This window comes from Otolemur garnettii, unplaced genomic scaffold (assembly GCF_000181295.1).
Source record: "Otolemur garnettii isolate 467f Iridium unplaced genomic scaffold, OtoGar3 scaffold00151, whole genome shotgun sequence".
NCBI classification, from domain to species: Eukaryota; Metazoa; Chordata; class Mammalia; order Primates; family Galagidae; genus Otolemur; species Otolemur garnettii.
In genome coordinates this window covers 1042228-1059173 of record NW_003852546.1, presented here as the reverse complement: position 1 = coordinate 1059173, position 16946 = coordinate 1042228, and the positions used below count along the sequence as shown (strand labels likewise).

Here is a 16946-nt window from a genome sequence, read left to right as displayed (position 1 = left end):
CCACCAGCTGCTCAACTCTCCCCTTCCACTGAGCTTCTGCACACCTTTCCCTGGAACTTAGCCTTACTCTGTGACCTGCCTCTGAACCCTGGGTGCCTGGGGCACTGGCCTTCTCACAACTGACCTTGCCCCACCCACTCTGTGCCTGCATTCTTTCATAGCATTAACCTTCAGTCTGAGCCCTGCTCAGTCTCAGGCTGGAGGAATCCCTGGTGGGAGGTGGGTGGGGTTGGGTGGCTACTTTCCCACCTGAGCCAGAACTGTCCCTTTTCTCATGGTGTCACCCTCTACCACAAACCAAGCTGGAACCAGGCCTCCTTCCACAGCTGCTTTCAGTGGGTAGGAAGGGGCCAGGGCCCAGCTTTGGCCTTGGCTAGATGACAGGGACCCTGCCAGCAAAGGGGGTTTGACCTCCTCAGCTCTTCCCAGTGAGCAACCTTGGGGCCAGGCCCTCTATCTGCATGTGCCACCTCCAGTGGGAAACCAAACCAAAGAGACCACTCTGTGCCAAGTCAACTGTGCCTTATACACTCCCCTCCTTCCGTCCCCACTGCTCCCTGTGTAGGAGGCAGTGGAGAGCCAAATACCATGGCCTCAGAACTTCCCAAATCCCCAAGTATCTCTGGGGGCCTGAAGCCCTGGTGATATATTTCCTCACTTGCCCAGGGTAGTCCTGGTCCCAAGGGTAGGACAGAGGGAGTTTGGAGACTTGGGCCTTTGATAGGCCTGCCTGGGTCTTGATGCCATGGACCATGGATGAAGAATGTGCAGTTATTTATTTTGTGTACTCAGTTGTAAATGTATCCTCTGTATCCAATAAACAGGCTGCCCTCCCCAGGGAAGGCTGCCTATTCATTCCAGCAGCCCTGGCTCCTTGCTATAGCATGAAGGGGTTGCCCCAGAGAAGGAGAGTTGGGGGCCCTGACCTGGGCATGGCTGCTCTAGGAAGAGCCTGACTCCTCACTCCTTCCATGCCAGAAGACAAAGTCCAGGGTAGGAGTAGGGACCTTCAACAGTCTCTCCTTTCCCCAAGCCAAGAGATAGACAAGAATACATGAGAGGACAGAGCCTGGGGTCTTTATTAGATTGAGATGAGGAGGGTCCCTATGGTGGGCTCAGTTGTAGGCTATGACCTGGTTGATCCAGGTGCTGAACTTGCTGACCCGTGTGTACATGGCAGGTGCACGCACATTGCAATCACTGGTGCCCCAGGACACAACACCAATAAGCACCCATGTATTTCCCTTCTGGCAGACAAGAGGGCCTCCAGAGTCACCCTGAAAGGGAAGAAGAAAGAAGTCAGTGTTGGGGAGGTGTGCCATGGGATGGTGCACAGAACAGGGTGCTGGTGCTCACCTGGCAGGAGGAGGCACCTGAGCCACCTGCACAGATCATGGAGTCAGTGATACGTGAGCCCCAATACTGCTGGCACTGATTGACGGTGACCAGGGGCAGAGCCACTTGCTGCAGACGTGCTGGTGTCACATTGCCTGAGGGCCAAGAAGGTGGTAACGCCAGCCCAGGATGCTTGTCCCCACCCCAACCCTCCCACCCAGATCTTTGGCCCAATTTCCTACCCACGCCACTGAGACGGCCCCAGCCAGTGGTAACACATGTGAGGCCTGCAGTCAGCACCTCATTCGAGGATGCCAGGCAAACTGGAGAGATGCGTGTGGTGTACTGGGCTGGTGAGGCGAGCTTCAGTAGCGTCAGGTCATTGTTCATAGTGGTGGGGTTCCAGTTGGGGTGTGTGATGGCCTGTCGGGCCAGGAAGAGGCTGTGTAGGGCTGCCCTGGGCACAGGCACCCAGGGCTAATGGGTGCTGAGTGGGGAGGCCAAGGCATGCCCTCAGTTCTCATTCCCAGAGCCCATGCACCTACACCGCCCATCTCCCTCCCATGCCTGCAGCCCCAGCACTCACCCTTGAGATGGACAGAACCTGCACAGGCTCAGCACTGGATGATCGGTCATACTCACCCAGGACGACAAAGTGGCGGCCAGGGCTGTAGGGGAAGTGGGGTTGACAGCCTTGGGGAGGGCAGAGCAAGGGAGGGGCATCCAGGGAAAGGAGGTGGGCAGGGGCAGGGCGCTAGAGTGCAGGTGCTTACCTGACATTGCAGTGGGCGGCAGTGACCACCCAGGACTGGCTGATTAGAGAGCCACCACAGAAATGGAAGCCACTGCTATCCTAGGGTCAGGGGTGAGAGGTGGGGCGGGGGACTCAGCCCATGGCTAGGTATGAAGCACCCAGACCTGCTCCATCCCTATGATACGCATACCTGCAGGGACACCTGCCAGGGCCAAGAGCCTGGTACTGCATTTTCCCCGTTGACAATCCTCTGGCTGAAGCTCAGTGCTGGTTTGATGGCAGGAACGCCACAACCTGGCCATAGGGCTAGTGAGGATCTGCTCTCCACACCCCAGCCTACCTTTCCCCACCTTCTTCCCCTGGGCCCTCCAGAGAAGTCCAAATTAAGAGAGCTTAATAGTACCCCTTCCCTTCTGTGCCCCCTGAGCACCTCCATGACTATCTCAGTTATCCGCACCCAACCAGCCCCCTTGCCCTGTCCATTCTTCCACATCTCTCTCCAACCTAGACCCTGTTCCTTGGTTCTCCTTTTTCCTTTGCCCACTCTGTCCGCTTGCATTCTTTCCAGACAGCCTGGGCCTCTGGGCTAGTGCTGAGAGCAGGGGTACTCCCAGGGCTATTCAGTGGGGCTAGTCCTGGCCCACTCACCCCAGGAGGAGCCGAGAAAGACCAGGCTAAGGGTCAGACTGAGCAGCAGCATTGTGGTAAGTGTGAGGTCAAAAGCTGGGCCTGCCTTTATAGGTCTTCTCGTCCTTGAACCAAAGTTCTGGGCCTATGGCCAGACCAGCTATGTAGGCTCAGCCCCCTCCCATACTTCAGGAAAGTCTTTAGGCCAAGGTCCCCCAACATAGGCCTGGGCTTATCAGACAAAACCCAGGTGTGAGGCTCTCACCACCTCCACCTCCCAAAGCCTGGCTTCTGATTGGCTGCCTGAACCCCATACTCCAAGAGTTGAAGCACTGGGTACCAAGGACAGATGGTGGCTGGGATCAGAGAGCCTCCCAAAGCTATCAGGGTACTCTGTGGGTGCTCAGCAAAGGCTTGTTGGATAAAAGTGTCAGGTCTCCCCACGTGAGTCTTGTGACCCTCATCAGCCCAGAAAACTTGGAATCAGTCTCCCTAACACTCCAGCATGGGCAGACAGGAGCCCAGCCTCCTGTAAGCAGCCCAGGTGTGGTTTATCATCTGAGTGATCACAGGTAAGGAGTTGCAGGGGTGAGGTGTGCTGGTAACTCCAACTTGTCTTTGGAGTTGAGCAGCAGCTCCTCTTTCAGCACTTCAGCCCTCAATAGGGCCCATGAGGGGCCTGACTGAGAGGTGTGGGCTTTTGGGGGTTGCTTTTTTTTTTTTTTTTTTTTTTTTTTTTGAGACAGAGCCTCAAGCTTTCCCCCTGGGTAGAGTGCCGTGGCATTACAGCTCACAGCAACCTCCAACTCCTGGGCTCAAGCGAGTCTCTTGCCTCCGCCTCCCAAGTAGCTGGGACCACAGGCGCCCGCCACAACGCCCAGCTATTTTTTGGTTGCAGCCGTCGTTGTTGTTTGGCGGGTCCGGGCTGGGGATTCGAACCCGCCACCTTAGGTGTACGTGGCTGGCGCCTTAGCCGGTTGAGCTATAGGCGCCGAGCCGGGGGTTGCTTTTTGAGACTGAATCTTAATCTGTTGAACTCTTGGGCTCAAAGCAATCCTCCTGCCTCAGGCTCCCGAGTAGCTGGGACTACAGGCACTCACCACAACACCCAGCTAATTTTTCTATTTTTAATAGATGGGCCCTTGCTCTTGCTCAGGCTGGTCTGTAATTCCTCTGAGCTTGAGGCCAGGCGTGGTGGCTCATGCCTGTAATCCTACCACTTTGGGAGGCTGAGGTGGGTGGATTGCCTGAGCTCATGAGTTCGAGACCAGCCTGGGCAAGAGTGAGAACCCTCCCATCTCTAAAAATAGATGGGTGTTGTGGTGGGCACCTACAGTCCCAGCTACTTGGGAGGCTGAGGCAAGAGAATCACTTGAGCCCAAGAGTTTGAGGTTTCTGTGAGCTAGGATTGCTACAGCACTCTATTGAGGGCAACAAAGTGAGACTCTGTCTCAAAAAAAAAAAAAACTCTGAGCTCAAGGGATCCTTCTGCCTTGGCCTCTCAGAGTTCTCTTGGATTATAGGTGTGAGCCACCACCCCTGGCTGAGGTGTGGGCTTTGTCCTGAGTCATGGAGGAGCCAGAGAAAGGCTCTAGGGAGAGGCAGTACATGGGGGGTTTTGGGCTTTACAGCTGTCACCAGCTGACTAGAAAGCAAGGTGGGGAAGTGAGAGGGGAGCCTCCATGGGGTGTGGTGTCAAAAGGAAGGTTTGAGTAAGACTAGACGGGAGTGCCCCACACACACCTGCAATGACAGCTAAGGCAGGGGTTCTGGAAGGGTAGAAGTCTGAGATGGGTGAAGAGAACCTATTTTTTTTTTCGCAGTTTTTGGCCAGGACTGGGTTTGAACCTGCCACCTCCGGCATATGGGGCTGGCACCCTACTCCTTTGAGCCACAGGTACCGCCCAATGAAAGGAACCTCTTAAGGCCAGGGACTGGAGCAGTAGCCCCTGCTGGCATACCTCAATCAGAGAGCCCTGCTGGCTGCCTGCCCCATTCCACCCAAGAACGACACAGCTGTCTGTTTAGATTTTTGTATTTCTGGGTTTATTCCCCCTTGTTCCAAGCTGTGAGCCTCAGCCTACTTTACTCCACCTCCATAGCTTGCACAGTTTCTTCCAGTAGCTCCAAGTCTAGTGGCTTCACTGTATGGGTCAGGACAGCTGTGGTTCCAGGCACAAAGTGGTACTGGCCAGGCCTGTGAGGGAGGAGGGACAGCTGCTCAACTTGGGCCCATTACATGACCCACCCTCCTTCTGCAACCTCATCTCCCCAGCTTTCACCTCTTTATGGGCTCCGTGGGTGAGCTCAGTGTCCGCAGCATCTTGGCACCAGTCCCAGTGATAACACATGCATCCACACTGCCCCCAGAGCCCAGGTCACCCAGGATCCCTGCAGTGATGGCTTCTACCAGCAGTCCCTGTGCAGCCTCCAGCTGTAGTGAAATAAGTATGTGAGGCCTGGTGAATCCTCTGGTGTTACCTCAGGTTAGTCTGGGGGAGTTTGTTAATCTTGAAGCCCAGACTATTCACCACACCTGACCTCCTTTCCTTCATTGCAGTCCCTTCCTGGATCTCTGCTTCCCTCTCTCCCAAGACCTAGTGTTCTCTCTGCCACTGCTCTCTTCACAAACTTCCCAGAGTTGCCTACACTTGTGGCCCCTCTTCCAGCAGCTTGTCCACCTACCCAATCTAGTGTTGGGTCCCAAGCCTCCACTGCATTTCTCTCTCTAGGTCTTACCCACTTTTGAAGCCACATACATCCCGCTTTCATCACCCCAAACCAAAACCAGGACCCCACCAATCTTTCCCTCTTCCTTTGGCTTGAAACCATCTTCTGTGAGCTTCCACTTTTTCTGGCCATCCAAACTTTGGTATAGGACTGTGTTCTGTTGGGACCACAGTTCGCCCTCACTCCAGCCCTCAGTGGTCACCTCTTCTCCGACCTCCATACAGGGCCAACGTCTCTCTGAGCTCCCCCAGACCACTGGTGCACTACCCACCAGGGAGCACGTAGTGAGGGCCAAGGTTGCTCACCGTCATGTTCGGCTGGTACCGATCCTCCAGCACCGCCAGGGCCGCGCCCTGGCCAGATCCTGCAGGGCAGAGGGACGCCTGAGGTCAGCTGCGGCAGCGGCAATCCCATTTGGGGCACAAACCTGAAGCTAGGGGTTTGGAAGCGCTCACCAAGGGCTGTGAAGGGAAGACGGCTGTAGGACCCATGGGGGTGCACGCCATAGAGTTGGGGTCCGGTCAGATCTACGCCGCCGACGATCAGCGACGCACCCACATGGCCCTGGTACCTGATTCCGGGTGGGCAAAGTTAGACGCAGGCGGGATCAAGGCTCCGCCTTTAAGACTCCGCCCCCGGCCCAAGCCCCGCCCCTTCTTGTGGCCTGGGGCCCCTGACTGGCGTCACCTCTTCCTGTTGCCCAGCTTCTCTTAGGCTTGCCTCTTCCTGTTTACCCGCACATCGCAGCTCCGCCTTTCTCCCTCCAGCCTCCTTTCAACCCCGCCCGCCCCACAATGGCCCCTCCCAAGGTCTGCATATGCCTGCACCGGAAAAGCGTCTGGCGCAGAATGCGGGTGACCGTAGCTACGCGGGGCTCGCGACCCGTGGACAACGCGTGTAGCTCCATGTTGGATGCTACCATCCGTGTGGTCATCTCGGCGTCCGCGGCCACTCCAGCCCCACAGCAGCTGAGGGCAAAGGGAGCATCGGTGTGGGCAGGGCTAGGATGTGCAGGGACTGGGTGGGAACGAGAGGGCGGTTCTTTTTTGCGTGAGGGACTGAGGCTGGGGCTAGGGGATTCTCACTAGATTTTAGGGGCGATGAAGTGGATCTTCTCGCAGTTTTTGTCCGCCACGACCGAATCGTTAGTGGCCCGCGTATCGGCACCCAGGATGACCCCGTCCTGGAGAGGAGAAGGGGCCACTGCCTCAGTGCCAGCCCGATACCCCTGGCCATCCCTCTAGCCCCACGGTCCCTTCCCGTACTCACTCGGAACACAAGGCCCGCGATGGTAGTCCCGGTCTTGCGTGCATGAGGGACCCTAAGTCCCGGGAGGACGCGTTCCAGTGATGCATTTCTGGAAAAGGAGGGGTGCCCAGCTTTCAGTTCTGCTTCTGAGACTCTTGCGATAGTATCCCCCAACCTGGTCACGGTTTCCCTCATCTCCTGGGGTAAACCTGGAACCCAGGTCGCCCAACATACTCTCTCACCCACACTCCGGAAAAAGGCCCAAGTCCAAGCGTATGCAGCTCGAAATTAACCCTCCCCCCTTCACCTCTGACAATTCTCGAAGGAGAAGCCCCCTCGGGGCTCCATCGCTAGCTTCAGCATGTCCTGGCTGGCAGGGCCAATAAGGGGTCGGGGGTCAGGTCAGACGAAGAGGCCTGAGGGGAGCAAAAAAGTCCTCCGATTCAGCCTTTGCAGGGCTCCACGTCCTTTCTTCCTGCTTTCACTTTCGCCTTCACCCTTCCTCAAAGGTGCTGGCCGCTTTCGCAGCTTTTCTTTCACTTTCACCTTCACCTCTGGTCCAGAGCAAATTGGGAAAAGGGTGATTGATGTTCCTTGCTAGGCCCTGCATGCTGGGTCAGACAGAGGGACACACCCTCCTTCTGTTCTTGTTCAGCTCCTCCTACCCCTTCCAGTCTGAGCCCCCCCCCCCTTACCCCATCCACAATTCTAACCTCCAATCCTAATTGCCTTAAAGCTGTCAGATGGTTTGGCCAGGTCAGTGAATTGCTACTAGACTCCCAACAGCATCAAGCATGGCACACTTTTGTCCTTTGTCACCCTTCTTCCAACTTTTGCCTCTTAGTGCCTTAGTCTTCTCCTGGGAACCTCACTCCCTCAGCCACAAGGATAAAGGTCCTTCCACTTTCCTTGCCTTAGGTGCCGTCTTCCCTCTTTCAAGTGGGGCACCATGGCCTGTAATCCTAGCACTCTGGGAGGCCAAGACATGTGGGTTGCTTGAGCTCACAAGTTCAAGACCAGCATGAGCAAGAGTGAGACCCCATCTCTACTAAAAATAGAAAAACTAGCCAAGTATTGTGACAGGTCCCTGTAGTCCCAGCTACTCCAGAGGCTGAATAAGAGGAGCTCTTGAATCCAGGAGTTTGAAGTGGCTGTGAGCTATGATGCTACAGCACTCTACCTGGGGTGACAGAGTGAGAGACACTGTGTCCAATAAAAAAAAAGGGGAGCACCTTGGCGGTCCATTTAGGGGCCTAGAGGTATGCGGGGTCTACTCATGGCCAAGCCTTATTTCACTTCTCGGTTTGTATCTATCTGTACACATCTTTCTCCTACAGTGCCGGTCTTAACATTCTCTCCTACTTTGGATTTGCACTGGCCTCCCTGGTTACCCCACACTTTCTATCCCAGGCTACACTGTGCCCTGCAGAGAGGGGTTCTTTCTAGATTGGAAATCTAGTCACATTCTTTCCTTGGTTAAAACCCTTCGGCAGCTGCACACTGCTCTTAGGCTCAAAGCCAAATCTTTACAGTGGCCCATGTTACTTCTCTTAACCTTCTGACCACAGTGGAGGCGCCACTCTGGGAAGCTTCCTGTGATTCACAAGGCTCAATCTCTTGGTGCTCCCTAAACTGTCTCAGAGCACTTAGCTTCATTAACAATTATGAAATGATCTTACTCACAAATTCTAAAGTCTTGTGCCTCTGTCACTCACCAGTACTCAAAAGGCTGTCTCACCTCCCCTTTTGGTATCTGGGACAACTGGGATCTTCCCCTCCCTGCGCCCCAATCACACAGCCAAGGGTGCATCTGGCTCTGTTCCGCACCAGCAGAGGCACTAACAACATAGCTGCCTAAATAGCTCACCCAGCAGAGTGGGGAGATGCATTTCTCAGAGTAGCCAGTTCAAACTCAAACCTTACAGAGCTCATCTTGCCTCATGTTCCACAGAGCACTGAGTCTGTGGCTGGTGATGTGTGAAAGCAGGTGTGGGGACTCTAGTGTCTCCCCCTCATCCCACAAGACACATCAGGGCTTACAGCAGCAAAGACAGGTCTTTATTCAGGAGACAAAGGCTCTGGGCTGGCATTGAGGGATCCAGGGGAATCCTGGCGGTAGGCACCCAACAGGATGGAATTGATGTGTTCCAGTGTCTGGTTGCTGAAGACCATGTTGAGGTGCTGTAGCCCATGCAGGGGCAACAGATGCACAGCCTGTGGCTGGCGGCCTTGCCAGAGACCACAGAGCTCAGTGCTGTGTGTGGCCACTGTGTCATCACCATCTTCATAGAGCATACCCACAGGGTCCGTGTAAGGGAAGCCATCGTCATAAATGTAGGTGTGGGGTGTAGGCAGGCCCACTCCGTAAAGACAGTACACTTCCACACCAGGTGCTGGGAGGCCTGCCAGCAGGTCACGTGACTGCAGCCACATATACCAGCCTTCCTCAAAGCGCAAGTCTGCAAAGAAGCGCTGGAAGTCACGGCTTGTGTAGTTGAAGGTAGGTGTGGAAATAAACACATGGTCCTCGGGCCACGCAATGCGAGAGGGAAACATCCAGGGTGAAGTGGTCGTTATGCGCTGCTCCTCTCTCAGCTTGATGCTGGACATGATTGGGATGCCCTGGTTGTCACCTGTGGATATGGAGCAGGTGGGACAGGGAGCCAGGTCTGGCTACCCCTGGCCCACAACTTGCTCTCAAAGTAAGCTGGGCGCTCATCTTGTCTCTGCCTAATCCAGACATGGACTCTAAGCCATTACTTGAATAGGCCTGGTATTTAGCAGGTGCTCAATGAGAGCTTATTAAATGTGAAGCCCTAATGGCATCTCTGTACAGCAGAGTTGTAGGCTTCCTGAAGAGGGATGTGTGAACAGTGGGGGTGGTGCTGGCTGTTCTCCCCAGGCATCTGTCAATCAGCACAGTGGCCTGTACTGCTAGGGTCAGAGTTGTGTTCAGGGAAGGATGCAATGAGATGGTGTCTGTGTTGGACTTTGCTAATGTAATCTGATGAATGTTTTCCTCACCAGGCTATGAGCTAGCCCCTAGGGGGAAGGCTGAGGTGGCTATGCCTAGCATACGGTAGATGCTTAATATGTAGGAGCTGTGTCAGTGCTGGGTCCCTGGTGCCACACCCCATGGAAGGGTAGCAGGGGCTCCTAGGGCCGGGCCTAGGTTTGGTGAATCTATCCTCAGTAAAGCAGATCCCTGGGGAAAGGGGTTTCTGGGAGCAGAAGGCAGCTGAAGCTGGGTTGGCTGGATCTGGGCCTCAAGGAACAAACCTTGAATCAGATTGCTGGGGTTCACTGTCTGTGTTAGCCTTCCCTTTGTCATCACTGACACAGACTCTAGAAGGAGTCACCCTGATGGCCCAGGCCAGGGTCATTGCTCTGGGGGACTGGTGGCAGTGGCATGCCCCAGGAATGGTAGGGGCCATTGTGAGCAGAAGCTACAGTGGAGGCAGGTCCATGACCAGCTTCATTCTACCCCCACTCCAGGATATAAGTGGTAGGAGGCTTGCTGACCTGAGGCCAAGACCAGCATGGGCTTGACAGAGCCACCCCAGGGAGCCCCAAGAGAGATGAAGCCATCAATGAAGCGGTCCTTCCAGGCCTGGGGCTGGCGCAGCAGGAAATAGAGCAAGTGCAAGCAGCCAAGGCTGTGCCCGATGAGGAAGACAGGCTTCCTGTAAGCAGCGTGCATCTCTTCCACCAGCCCTGCCAGCTTCCGGTAGTACTCCTCCTGCTGGCCTGCAGGGATGTGGACAGGGGCAGGGCAATTGGAGTCAAAGGCCACCTGTCCCACCCCTGCTTGTCATCCACAGAGATACTCACTGGGCTCTAGCCGCCAATCATAGGGGGCAGCTCGCACTGTCTCATCCCGCACGTAGCCATTGTTGACTAGATTCTGCACCAGTGTGTGCATGTAACCTGTGGGACAGCAGCAGCATTGGGGGGTTCTGCCATGACTCCTGGCTGGAGTCTCTGCCCTCTCCCCTAGCACACCCACCTGCTAGCTTGCTGCTGTCCAGATACTCAACAGAGTAGGTTTTGCCAAAGCCAGGGACGCGGATCTGTACACCAGGGGCGTTGGACACATGCCCAGAGCTTCGGTTGTAGATAACCCTGGGGACAGTGCAACATTCAGCAGCCAGCAGCCAAGGGGCAGCATGTAGGGGCTGCAGCAGAGCACACTGGGCGTACCTGGTGTTATCAATCCAGCAGTCCACCCCGAGTGGCAGAAACATATTGAGATCCAGCCAGATGGTGAAGAAGTCCTCAGTCTTGCGGTAGCACATCCAGTTCACCACATCCGGTTTATCCAGCTTGGCTTCTAGCTGATTCCCCAGGCAGCCAGGCACTGCGAGCACCAGCTCTCACTCTGGACTCCTCAGATCCACCCCCATAGTCCCTGACCGGTCTCACCCCCAGATGCTGGAGTGTCCAGCCCCACCCGTCCATCACCCTCAACCCCCAGCTACAAAGGACACATCCTGACCACACCTCCCTTTGTGGTCCCTCCCAGTATCCCAAAGCCCAAGCTTCCCACAGAAAGGAAAGGTGATGGGGCCAAGGTCACTGACCCTTGCTTCTGCAAATCAAACACCCAGCCTGGCTCTCCATTATTGCCAAAGTCCAAAGTGAGAGTAAATAGGTATGGGGAGGTGGGGGCAGGCCTTGATGAGCCCCTCCTGTCCTGGGCTGGGCATCTTGTCCTTGATGGGATGGGGACTGAGGAAGGCGTGGTGGGGTTTGGCCCAGGGTCCATTGTGGCTGACTGCAGCTTGTAATGCCCTGGTCAAGACCTCAGGCACACCTCATCCCTCAGTCCACCCTCATGGAGCAGATAACTCAGTGACTCAGGAACAGTGTGGTGGAAGAAGAGAGTAATTTCTCTGCTGGACAAGCCTTTAGCCCCTCCCCACACTAGGGGAGGTATCTGGGCTAAGGCAAGGACAGAAGGACCTTATCCTGATCTGTTACCAGGGGCTGGGGCCCAGGCTTCCCCAGGTCTGGCCTGGTGCGCCAGGGGCCTGGCGGGGGCTTACCGAGGATGACAGGCCGTGTGTGGTTACTGAGCTCAGCCTTGGGCGTGGTGTGCGGGGGGAAGAGCACATTGAGGAGCCAGAATGGGGCAGCAGGGGGAAGCAGCAGCCCCACCAGCAGTCCCACCAGCAGTCCCCACTGCCACAGGGAGCCGGGTGGCCCCATCCCAGCCCTAGCGCCTGCTGCTAGGCAAGCAGTCCTGTGCTGGGCTTATCTGCTGTGGGGGGGAGGGGCTCCAGGGCCAGTGGGAGGGACAGCCTGGCCCATGGGGGTGGCCAGAAATTACCGGAAAGGGCACAGCCTTGGGAGCAGCCAGCTCTGGGCCTGAGTTCAGTTCCGCCTTCTTCCCTTGCCGCCAAGGGAAACAGAGCTGGGGCAGCAGGAGGCCCAGAAGTACACAATGTTTTATTGAAAAAGTCAGGCCTCAGCTTACAGCCAGCTCCATTTGGCTTGGCTGGGAAGGGGTCCCTGCCCACAATAGCTCAAGCCAGGTCTTCCTGCAGGCTGGCTGGGCTGGACCCGTCCCTTCTACCCTTCGCCTCTTTTCCAGTGGTGACATCTGAACAATAAATACCCAATAAATAGCACTTCTGGGCTGGGCCGGCTGCCTTCAAGCCCTACGTCAGCCCCCACCAGTCTTCTCCAGCCAGGGCAGGCCTATGTTGGATGGGAAGTCCCCAAACCTCCCAGGGTCCCAAAGGACCTCAGATCCATTTCTGCTGCCCTGCCCGGGCCCAGTTTCCAAGGAGATCTAGCAAAGCTGGGTCCAGGGCACAGCCAGGCAAGCAGGGCCAGAAGGTAGATACTAAGAGGGACTGTTACCCTGGACACTTCCACTCCAGGCCACAAGACTACACTGGGCTCAGGAGTAGATGGTGATGACTTCTCGGCCACCACCACGCACCAACAGCACCCGCTCAAGGCCCTCAGTCAGCACCTCAAGGAACTCCATGTCTGCAGGGTATCAGGTCAAGGAGGCAGCACCAGAACCCAAGGGCAACCAGCGTAGTACGCCCCGTCAATTGGAGCTAGGGCAACCTGGGTAACCTGCACTCAGGGGCACCCAGGGAGAGCAGCTTCTGGTCCGACCTCACATGAGGTCCACCTCCCCACTGCCTGATTCTCCACAAAGGGATACAGTTCTCATCCCCCTCACTGTTCTTGGGTGGGCCAGGCATGTTCAGCAGGACCAGGCGGGCATCGTGGGAACGTGTGACAATGACTTCATTGAGCTTCACAGCAGTGTGCATGCGCCGCACATTGGACTGGTCCCTGCAGGTAATGCAGCCAATCCCAGGTCATGGTGAACCAGGCTGCAAGAAGGTGGCCTGGCCCACCCACACAGCTTGTCTACCCCATCCCACCCCTGCCCCAGAACCAGTGTGGTTGGGCCTGTTCTTGCTGCACTCACGGCTTAATATGCACCAGCTCTCGGAAGTTGTCAGGGGCACGGCTGGGGTCCCAGGGCTCAGTCATGTACTTGTCCCGGGTCCATGTCATCTGAATCTTTTCAGTGCCTGCTGCAGACTCATCTTCCTCATCTGAGTACAGGCTCTCTAGCCGAAGGGCTGAATGCCGGTCCTTCACTAATTGGGCCTAAGGACAATCATAGGAGGTAGCCTTGGTGCCTTGGGAAAAGGAAGACAGCCCTTACTGGCCCTCAGAGAAATTAGCAACAGCTTGGGTGGGGCTGGGGTGAGTCATTCTGATACCCCCTTCCCCTTGGTGTCTCCAAAGGCCTGACCCTGTACTCCCCTTCCCCTAGCCTGCACCCAGAAAAGCCACTGACTTCTCGCTCCTGCTCAGTCTTGGTCAGCCTCATCTGCCGCAGCATCTGGGATCTCTGCTCCATCATCAGTGTCCGCTCATAGGTATATGCAGAGATGTCACTGTTATGCTGGGGAGAGAGTAGACTGTGAGGACCAGGCTGCATGGGACACAGCACCCACGGGGCTAGGGCAGGGCAGGTGGCTCACCATCTCCACCACCTCCACCTCTGCCTCAAGGCGTAGATGGTACAGAAAGATGGCCAGATCTTTTTTCATCTGGATGCTGTTGTCGTCCATCTGGGCCACTGTGAAGATGCGCATCCGGCACTTCCTCCAAACCTGTGGCAAACCAGAGTAGGTGGGTGGGTCAGTCATATCTGCCCCACTGAGGGCCCAGCCTCTCTGACCTGTGCCCACCCACCCGGCCCACCTTATGCTGGCGCAGCAGGAAAGGCAAGAGCATGAGCATGCCACCATCATGCACAATCCACCACACATCGATGTGACCCTCCAGGTAGCGCTCATGGTTGCTGGGGTAAAAGGCGATGTTCTTGGGCACGAGCAGGGCCAGGTGGGCAGCTGTAGTACAGCGTACAGTGTCTGGTGGTAAGAGACACTGCTGACCACCAGTTTGTGCCCTTTGGCCTCTGCCACCTCACTAAACTCCTTGCCCTTGGCCCAGCCCAGGCACCAGCCCCTCATATACCAATAAAGGTCTTCCAGGCACGTGGGTCTTCACTCTGTCGCCAGCCATAGGGCCAGCCCAGCACCACGGAGTTGTGCCTCATGCCACCCAGGCCACAAGACTGGATGAGGTGAGCCAGCCCCTCACGCACCTTGCTGGCCACCACTACCTGGCAGAAGCCTTTCACTTTCTCAATCTCCATCATGTTCTTGATTGTCTGTAGGGAACACACCAGGGTCAGAAGGCAAGGTTCCTCTTAAGGTGCCAAGGCACAAAACTACTTGGGAATGGGGGAGGGTACAGGGAAAAGCTGCCCACCCAGACAACACATATTCAAGATAAGACAGCTAAATACTCCTGGCTGGCCAAGATGGCTAGGATTGGTCCCCTTCACTATGTGCAGCTGCAGCCAAGGCCGCTCTGGTCCGGCTCAGCTTCCCACCCCCTGTAGTGGGCACCTGCTCAGCGGCCTGTGCCTCGCCATAGCTCTCCAAGAAGCTGCCTTGGATGACGGAGCCAACAATTGTCAGGCCCTTGCCGGCCTTTAGCTGAGAAGCAAAGGTGAGGAGCCGTGGGTACTTCACATGAAGGTCCTCATCTAGCTTCAGCAGCACCAGTAGCTGAGGCCTGCAGTGACCAGATGGGAAGGCAGCCTGAGACCAGGGCCAGGTTCTCCAGGGAGCCCCTTCTCCTCTTTCCTTCTCAGATCACCACCCCCACAGGTTTGGGTAGCATGGGCCCAATGGCTCAGCAAGCAGGAGGGTGCTCCTGGCAGCCTGAGAATGGGAAACTTGGACTAGGGAGAGGGCACTTCTTGCCCCTCTCACACACTAAGAACCTTGGGATGGCCCTTGCCAGAGTCTGAGTGTGAACTCACCTCCAGTTCTTTGTGTGAGGAGGCCCCTCTTCTAGCCGCAACAGGGCATAGCGGGCTGCGCTCAGGGAAAGCCCTCGGATCCCATCACCCCACTCCTTCTCAGCCCTGCAGATGCCACCACAGCTGATGAGGTCCTAGTCTCATCCATGGGTTTCTGTCTGTGTGAAGGTGAAATCCCCCATGCCACCCCTGGGAGCCCTGAGCTTTACAGCCTCCTATTCCTGGGATCCATGCTGGCTAGCAAAAGATGGCATATCTCCCCACCAACCCAGCATTCTGACCACCCCATCTGCATAGGCTAGGAGGCAGCCCTTAACTCACCCTTGGTACTCGATGTACTTATAGATCATGCCTGCAATAAGCATGGCCACCAGAGCATAGTACCAGGAGGAGACAAACATAAGCGCGAGGCAGAGGCTCATGCCCAGGAAGGACAGCGCCCTGGGCCAGAGGGAGGGGTGCAGAATCAGGGCAAGACCAGGAGGGCCCACAGCCTAGCCCATGCCCTGGTAGTCCAAGGTCATATGCTGGGTAGGACAAACAGGTCAACCCCAGGCCCTGCAACCTCCCGTCCCACAGTGTTTCACCCAGGACTGCCCAAGAAACCCAAACCTCATATACAATGGGGCTCCTGTGTCAGAGGACTTGGCTCAGAGGTCCAGTGGGTACTCACCAGTGATAGTATTTGAACCGAGGCCTCCAGTTGGGGGTCCTCAGGAGTGTCTGCACAGCACAGGCCAGGTTCACAAATAGGTAGCACATAAGAAAGAACCTGCACACAGGGAGGTAGTTGGCACACAGACCTCCCTGACAGCCAGGGGCCTGGTATCAGGTTGGTCCTAGACCAGAGACTCACCATGGCCCTGCCCTGCATAGGCTCAGCCAGGTCTTCTCAACCTGGAAGTACCTCCCCTACACTTCCACAGCCTGAGGCAGGTGGGACCACTACAGAGAAGGCATCTTAGGGCCAGGTTAAAAGAGAGATGGGAAGAGCAGGGAGAGAGCTGGAAGACGATGGAGCTAGGAGTGGCAGGAAGTGCTGTGTCTGGAGTCATCAACACATACTCAGATCTCTGACTGGGGCACCAGCTCCATGAGGGACTGTCATGAAAGTGCGGAAGAGGAGCAGGTCAGGAGAAGATGAGCAGGACATTTCAATGTACCAAATCAGACACTTGGGAGATGCTGCAGGGGTGTGCAAATCTGGGTACAAGACCAGCTGTGTAAGTCCTCTGAGAAGGCAGGCGAGGAGCAGAGGGCTAAGGAAGGAGGTACCAACCTCTACCTGCAGCTGGCAAAAGAGGAAGAGCAGATGGCAGCAGGAGGACCCCTGGGGCAGGGCATGGGAATGTCAGCTAGAGCTACGTAATAAAGGTTGAGATACCCGCTCTGGTGTGGGGGGAGATGGAGCATCACCCAAGACAAAAGTGGCAAGAACAGTTTCAGGTATGCACTTATGTGAGAGACAGGTGTGTTGGGCAGGTCAAAAGAGCATAGGTATGGCTGTAAGTGGGACAGAGGCAGCATGGGGAAAAGGGATCTTGGCAGGTCCGGGGGCTGAGGGAGAGAAGGGGGCACCATCACAACCTCACACAAGGAAGAGGAGCACCAGCTCTGGAGCAGGGAGTTCGAGGACCCCGACGTAGGCAGAGGTGATACAGCAACCAAACAAGCTCTGCCTCAGGGGCCATGGGATTTACCACATGTTGACCACTGCCTGCAAGGCCTTGGAACACTTATTTGCCCAGCTAATTCCAGAACTTTTTTTTTTTAGAGACAGTCTCACTTTGTTGCCCTTGGTAGAGTGCCGTGGCATCACAGCTCACAGCAACCCTTCAGCTCTCAGGCTTAGGCAATTCTCTCTTTTTTTTTTTTTTT

General features: G+C 56.0%; 4 protein-coding genes across 7 annotated transcripts in view; all 4 read right to left on the bottom strand.

Annotated features, from left to right (window-relative positions):
* Positions 1-753: 753 nt before the first annotated feature.
* CTRL (chymotrypsin like) lies at positions 754-2789 on the bottom strand. Its single transcript, XM_023518918.1, has 7 exons — positions 2738-2789; positions 2280-2455; positions 2109-2188; positions 1922-2003; positions 1578-1758; positions 1357-1490; positions 754-1277 (listed from the first exon to the last, which is right to left on the bottom strand). The coding sequence occupies exons 1-7, from the start codon at positions 2787-2789 to the stop codon at positions 1116-1118; spliced, it is 867 nt and encodes a 288-aa protein (XP_023374686.1). The 3' UTR covers positions 754-1115.
* A 1950-nt stretch (positions 2790-4739) lies between these two features.
* On the bottom strand, positions 4740-7248 carry PSMB10 (proteasome subunit beta 10). Its single transcript, XM_003799376.3, has 8 exons — positions 7002-7248; positions 6716-6803; positions 6532-6629; positions 6274-6414; positions 5902-6017; positions 5752-5810; positions 4999-5150; positions 4740-4913 (listed from the first exon to the last, which is right to left on the bottom strand). Exons 1-8 carry the CDS (start codon positions 7055-7057, stop codon positions 4802-4804), a joined length of 822 nt encoding a protein of 273 aa, XP_003799424.1. The 5' UTR covers positions 7058-7248; the 3' UTR covers positions 4740-4801.
* Positions 7249-8730: 1482 nt separating this feature from the next.
* On the bottom strand, positions 8731-12572 carry LCAT (lecithin-cholesterol acyltransferase). 2 transcript variants are annotated; one of them, XM_003799375.3, is made up of 6 exons: positions 11740-12572; positions 10895-11051; positions 10701-10816; positions 10526-10621; positions 10217-10441; positions 8731-9327 (listed from the first exon to the last, which is right to left on the bottom strand). In XM_003799375.3, exons 1-6 carry the CDS (start codon positions 11900-11902, stop codon positions 8753-8755), a joined length of 1332 nt encoding a protein of 443 aa, XP_003799423.1. In that variant the 5' UTR covers positions 11903-12572; the 3' UTR covers positions 8731-8752. The 2 variants fall into 2 exon arrangements, with proteins under 2 accessions (XP_003799423.1, XP_023374669.1); XM_023518901.1 differs by having other exon boundaries at positions 10895-11422; positions 11740-11835.
* The window catches only part of SLC12A4 (solute carrier family 12 member 4), a 25062-nt gene continuing 20238 nt past the window's right edge, over positions 12123-16946 (bottom strand). For all 3 annotated transcript variants that reach the window (XM_003799372.2, XM_012811108.2, XM_023518900.1), the window contains exons 14-24: positions 15742-15840; positions 15390-15509; positions 15069-15173; positions 14650-14818; positions 14213-14408; positions 13937-14106; positions 13714-13845; positions 13527-13634; positions 13149-13333; positions 12876-13009; positions 12123-12691 (exon numbers count right to left, since the gene is read on the bottom strand). In XM_003799372.2, coding sequence (XP_003799420.1) covers positions 12600-12691; positions 12876-13009; positions 13149-13333; positions 13527-13634; positions 13714-13845; positions 13937-14106; positions 14213-14408; positions 14650-14818; positions 15069-15173; positions 15390-15509; positions 15742-15840 — 1510 coding nt within the window. In that variant the 3' untranslated portion in view covers positions 12123-12599. The remainder of the gene's footprint in view (positions 12692-12875; positions 13010-13148; positions 13334-13526; positions 13635-13713; positions 13846-13936; positions 14107-14212; positions 14409-14649; positions 14819-15068; positions 15174-15389; positions 15510-15741; positions 15841-16946) is intronic.

Bases quoted from the DNA above. Each gene is read 5' to 3' on its own strand.
- CTRL (XM_023518918.1), bottom strand. From the start codon at position 2,789: ATGCTGCTGCTCAGTCTGACCCTTAGCCTGGTCTTTCTCGGCTCCTCC. The intron at 2,004-2,108 runs GTAAGCACCTGC...CTTCCCCTACAG, and splicing joins GCCGCCCACTGCAATGTCAG to CCCTGGCCGCCACTTTGTCG. The intron at 1,278-1,356 runs GTGAGCACCAGC...CTTCCCTTTCAG, and splicing joins CAGGTGCCTCCTCCTGCCAG to GGTGACTCTGGAGGCCCTCT.
- PSMB10 (XM_003799376.3), bottom strand. From the start codon at position 7,057: ATGCTGAAGCTAGCGATGGAGCCCCGAGGGGGCTTCTCCTTCGAGAAT. The intron at 6,630-6,715 runs GTGAGTACGGGA...TCTCCTCTCCAG, and splicing joins TCGCGGGCCTTGTGTTCCGA to GACGGGGTCATCCTGGGTGC. The intron at 5,151-5,751 runs GTGAGCAACCTT...ATTTCACTACAG, and splicing joins GGTACCAGCCGAACATGACG to CTGGAGGCTGCACAGGGACT.
- LCAT (XM_003799375.3), bottom strand. From the start codon at position 11,902: ATGGGGCCACCCGGCTCCCTGTGGCAGTGGGGACTGCTGGTGGGACTG. The intron at 10,622-10,700 runs GTGGGTGTGCTA...GCTGTCCCACAG, and splicing joins GGACAGCAGCAAGCTAGCAG to GTTACATGCACACACTGGTG. The intron at 9,328-10,216 runs GTCAGCAAGCCT...CCATATCCACAG, and splicing joins CATGCTGGTCTTGGCCTCAG to GTGACAACCAGGGCATCCCA.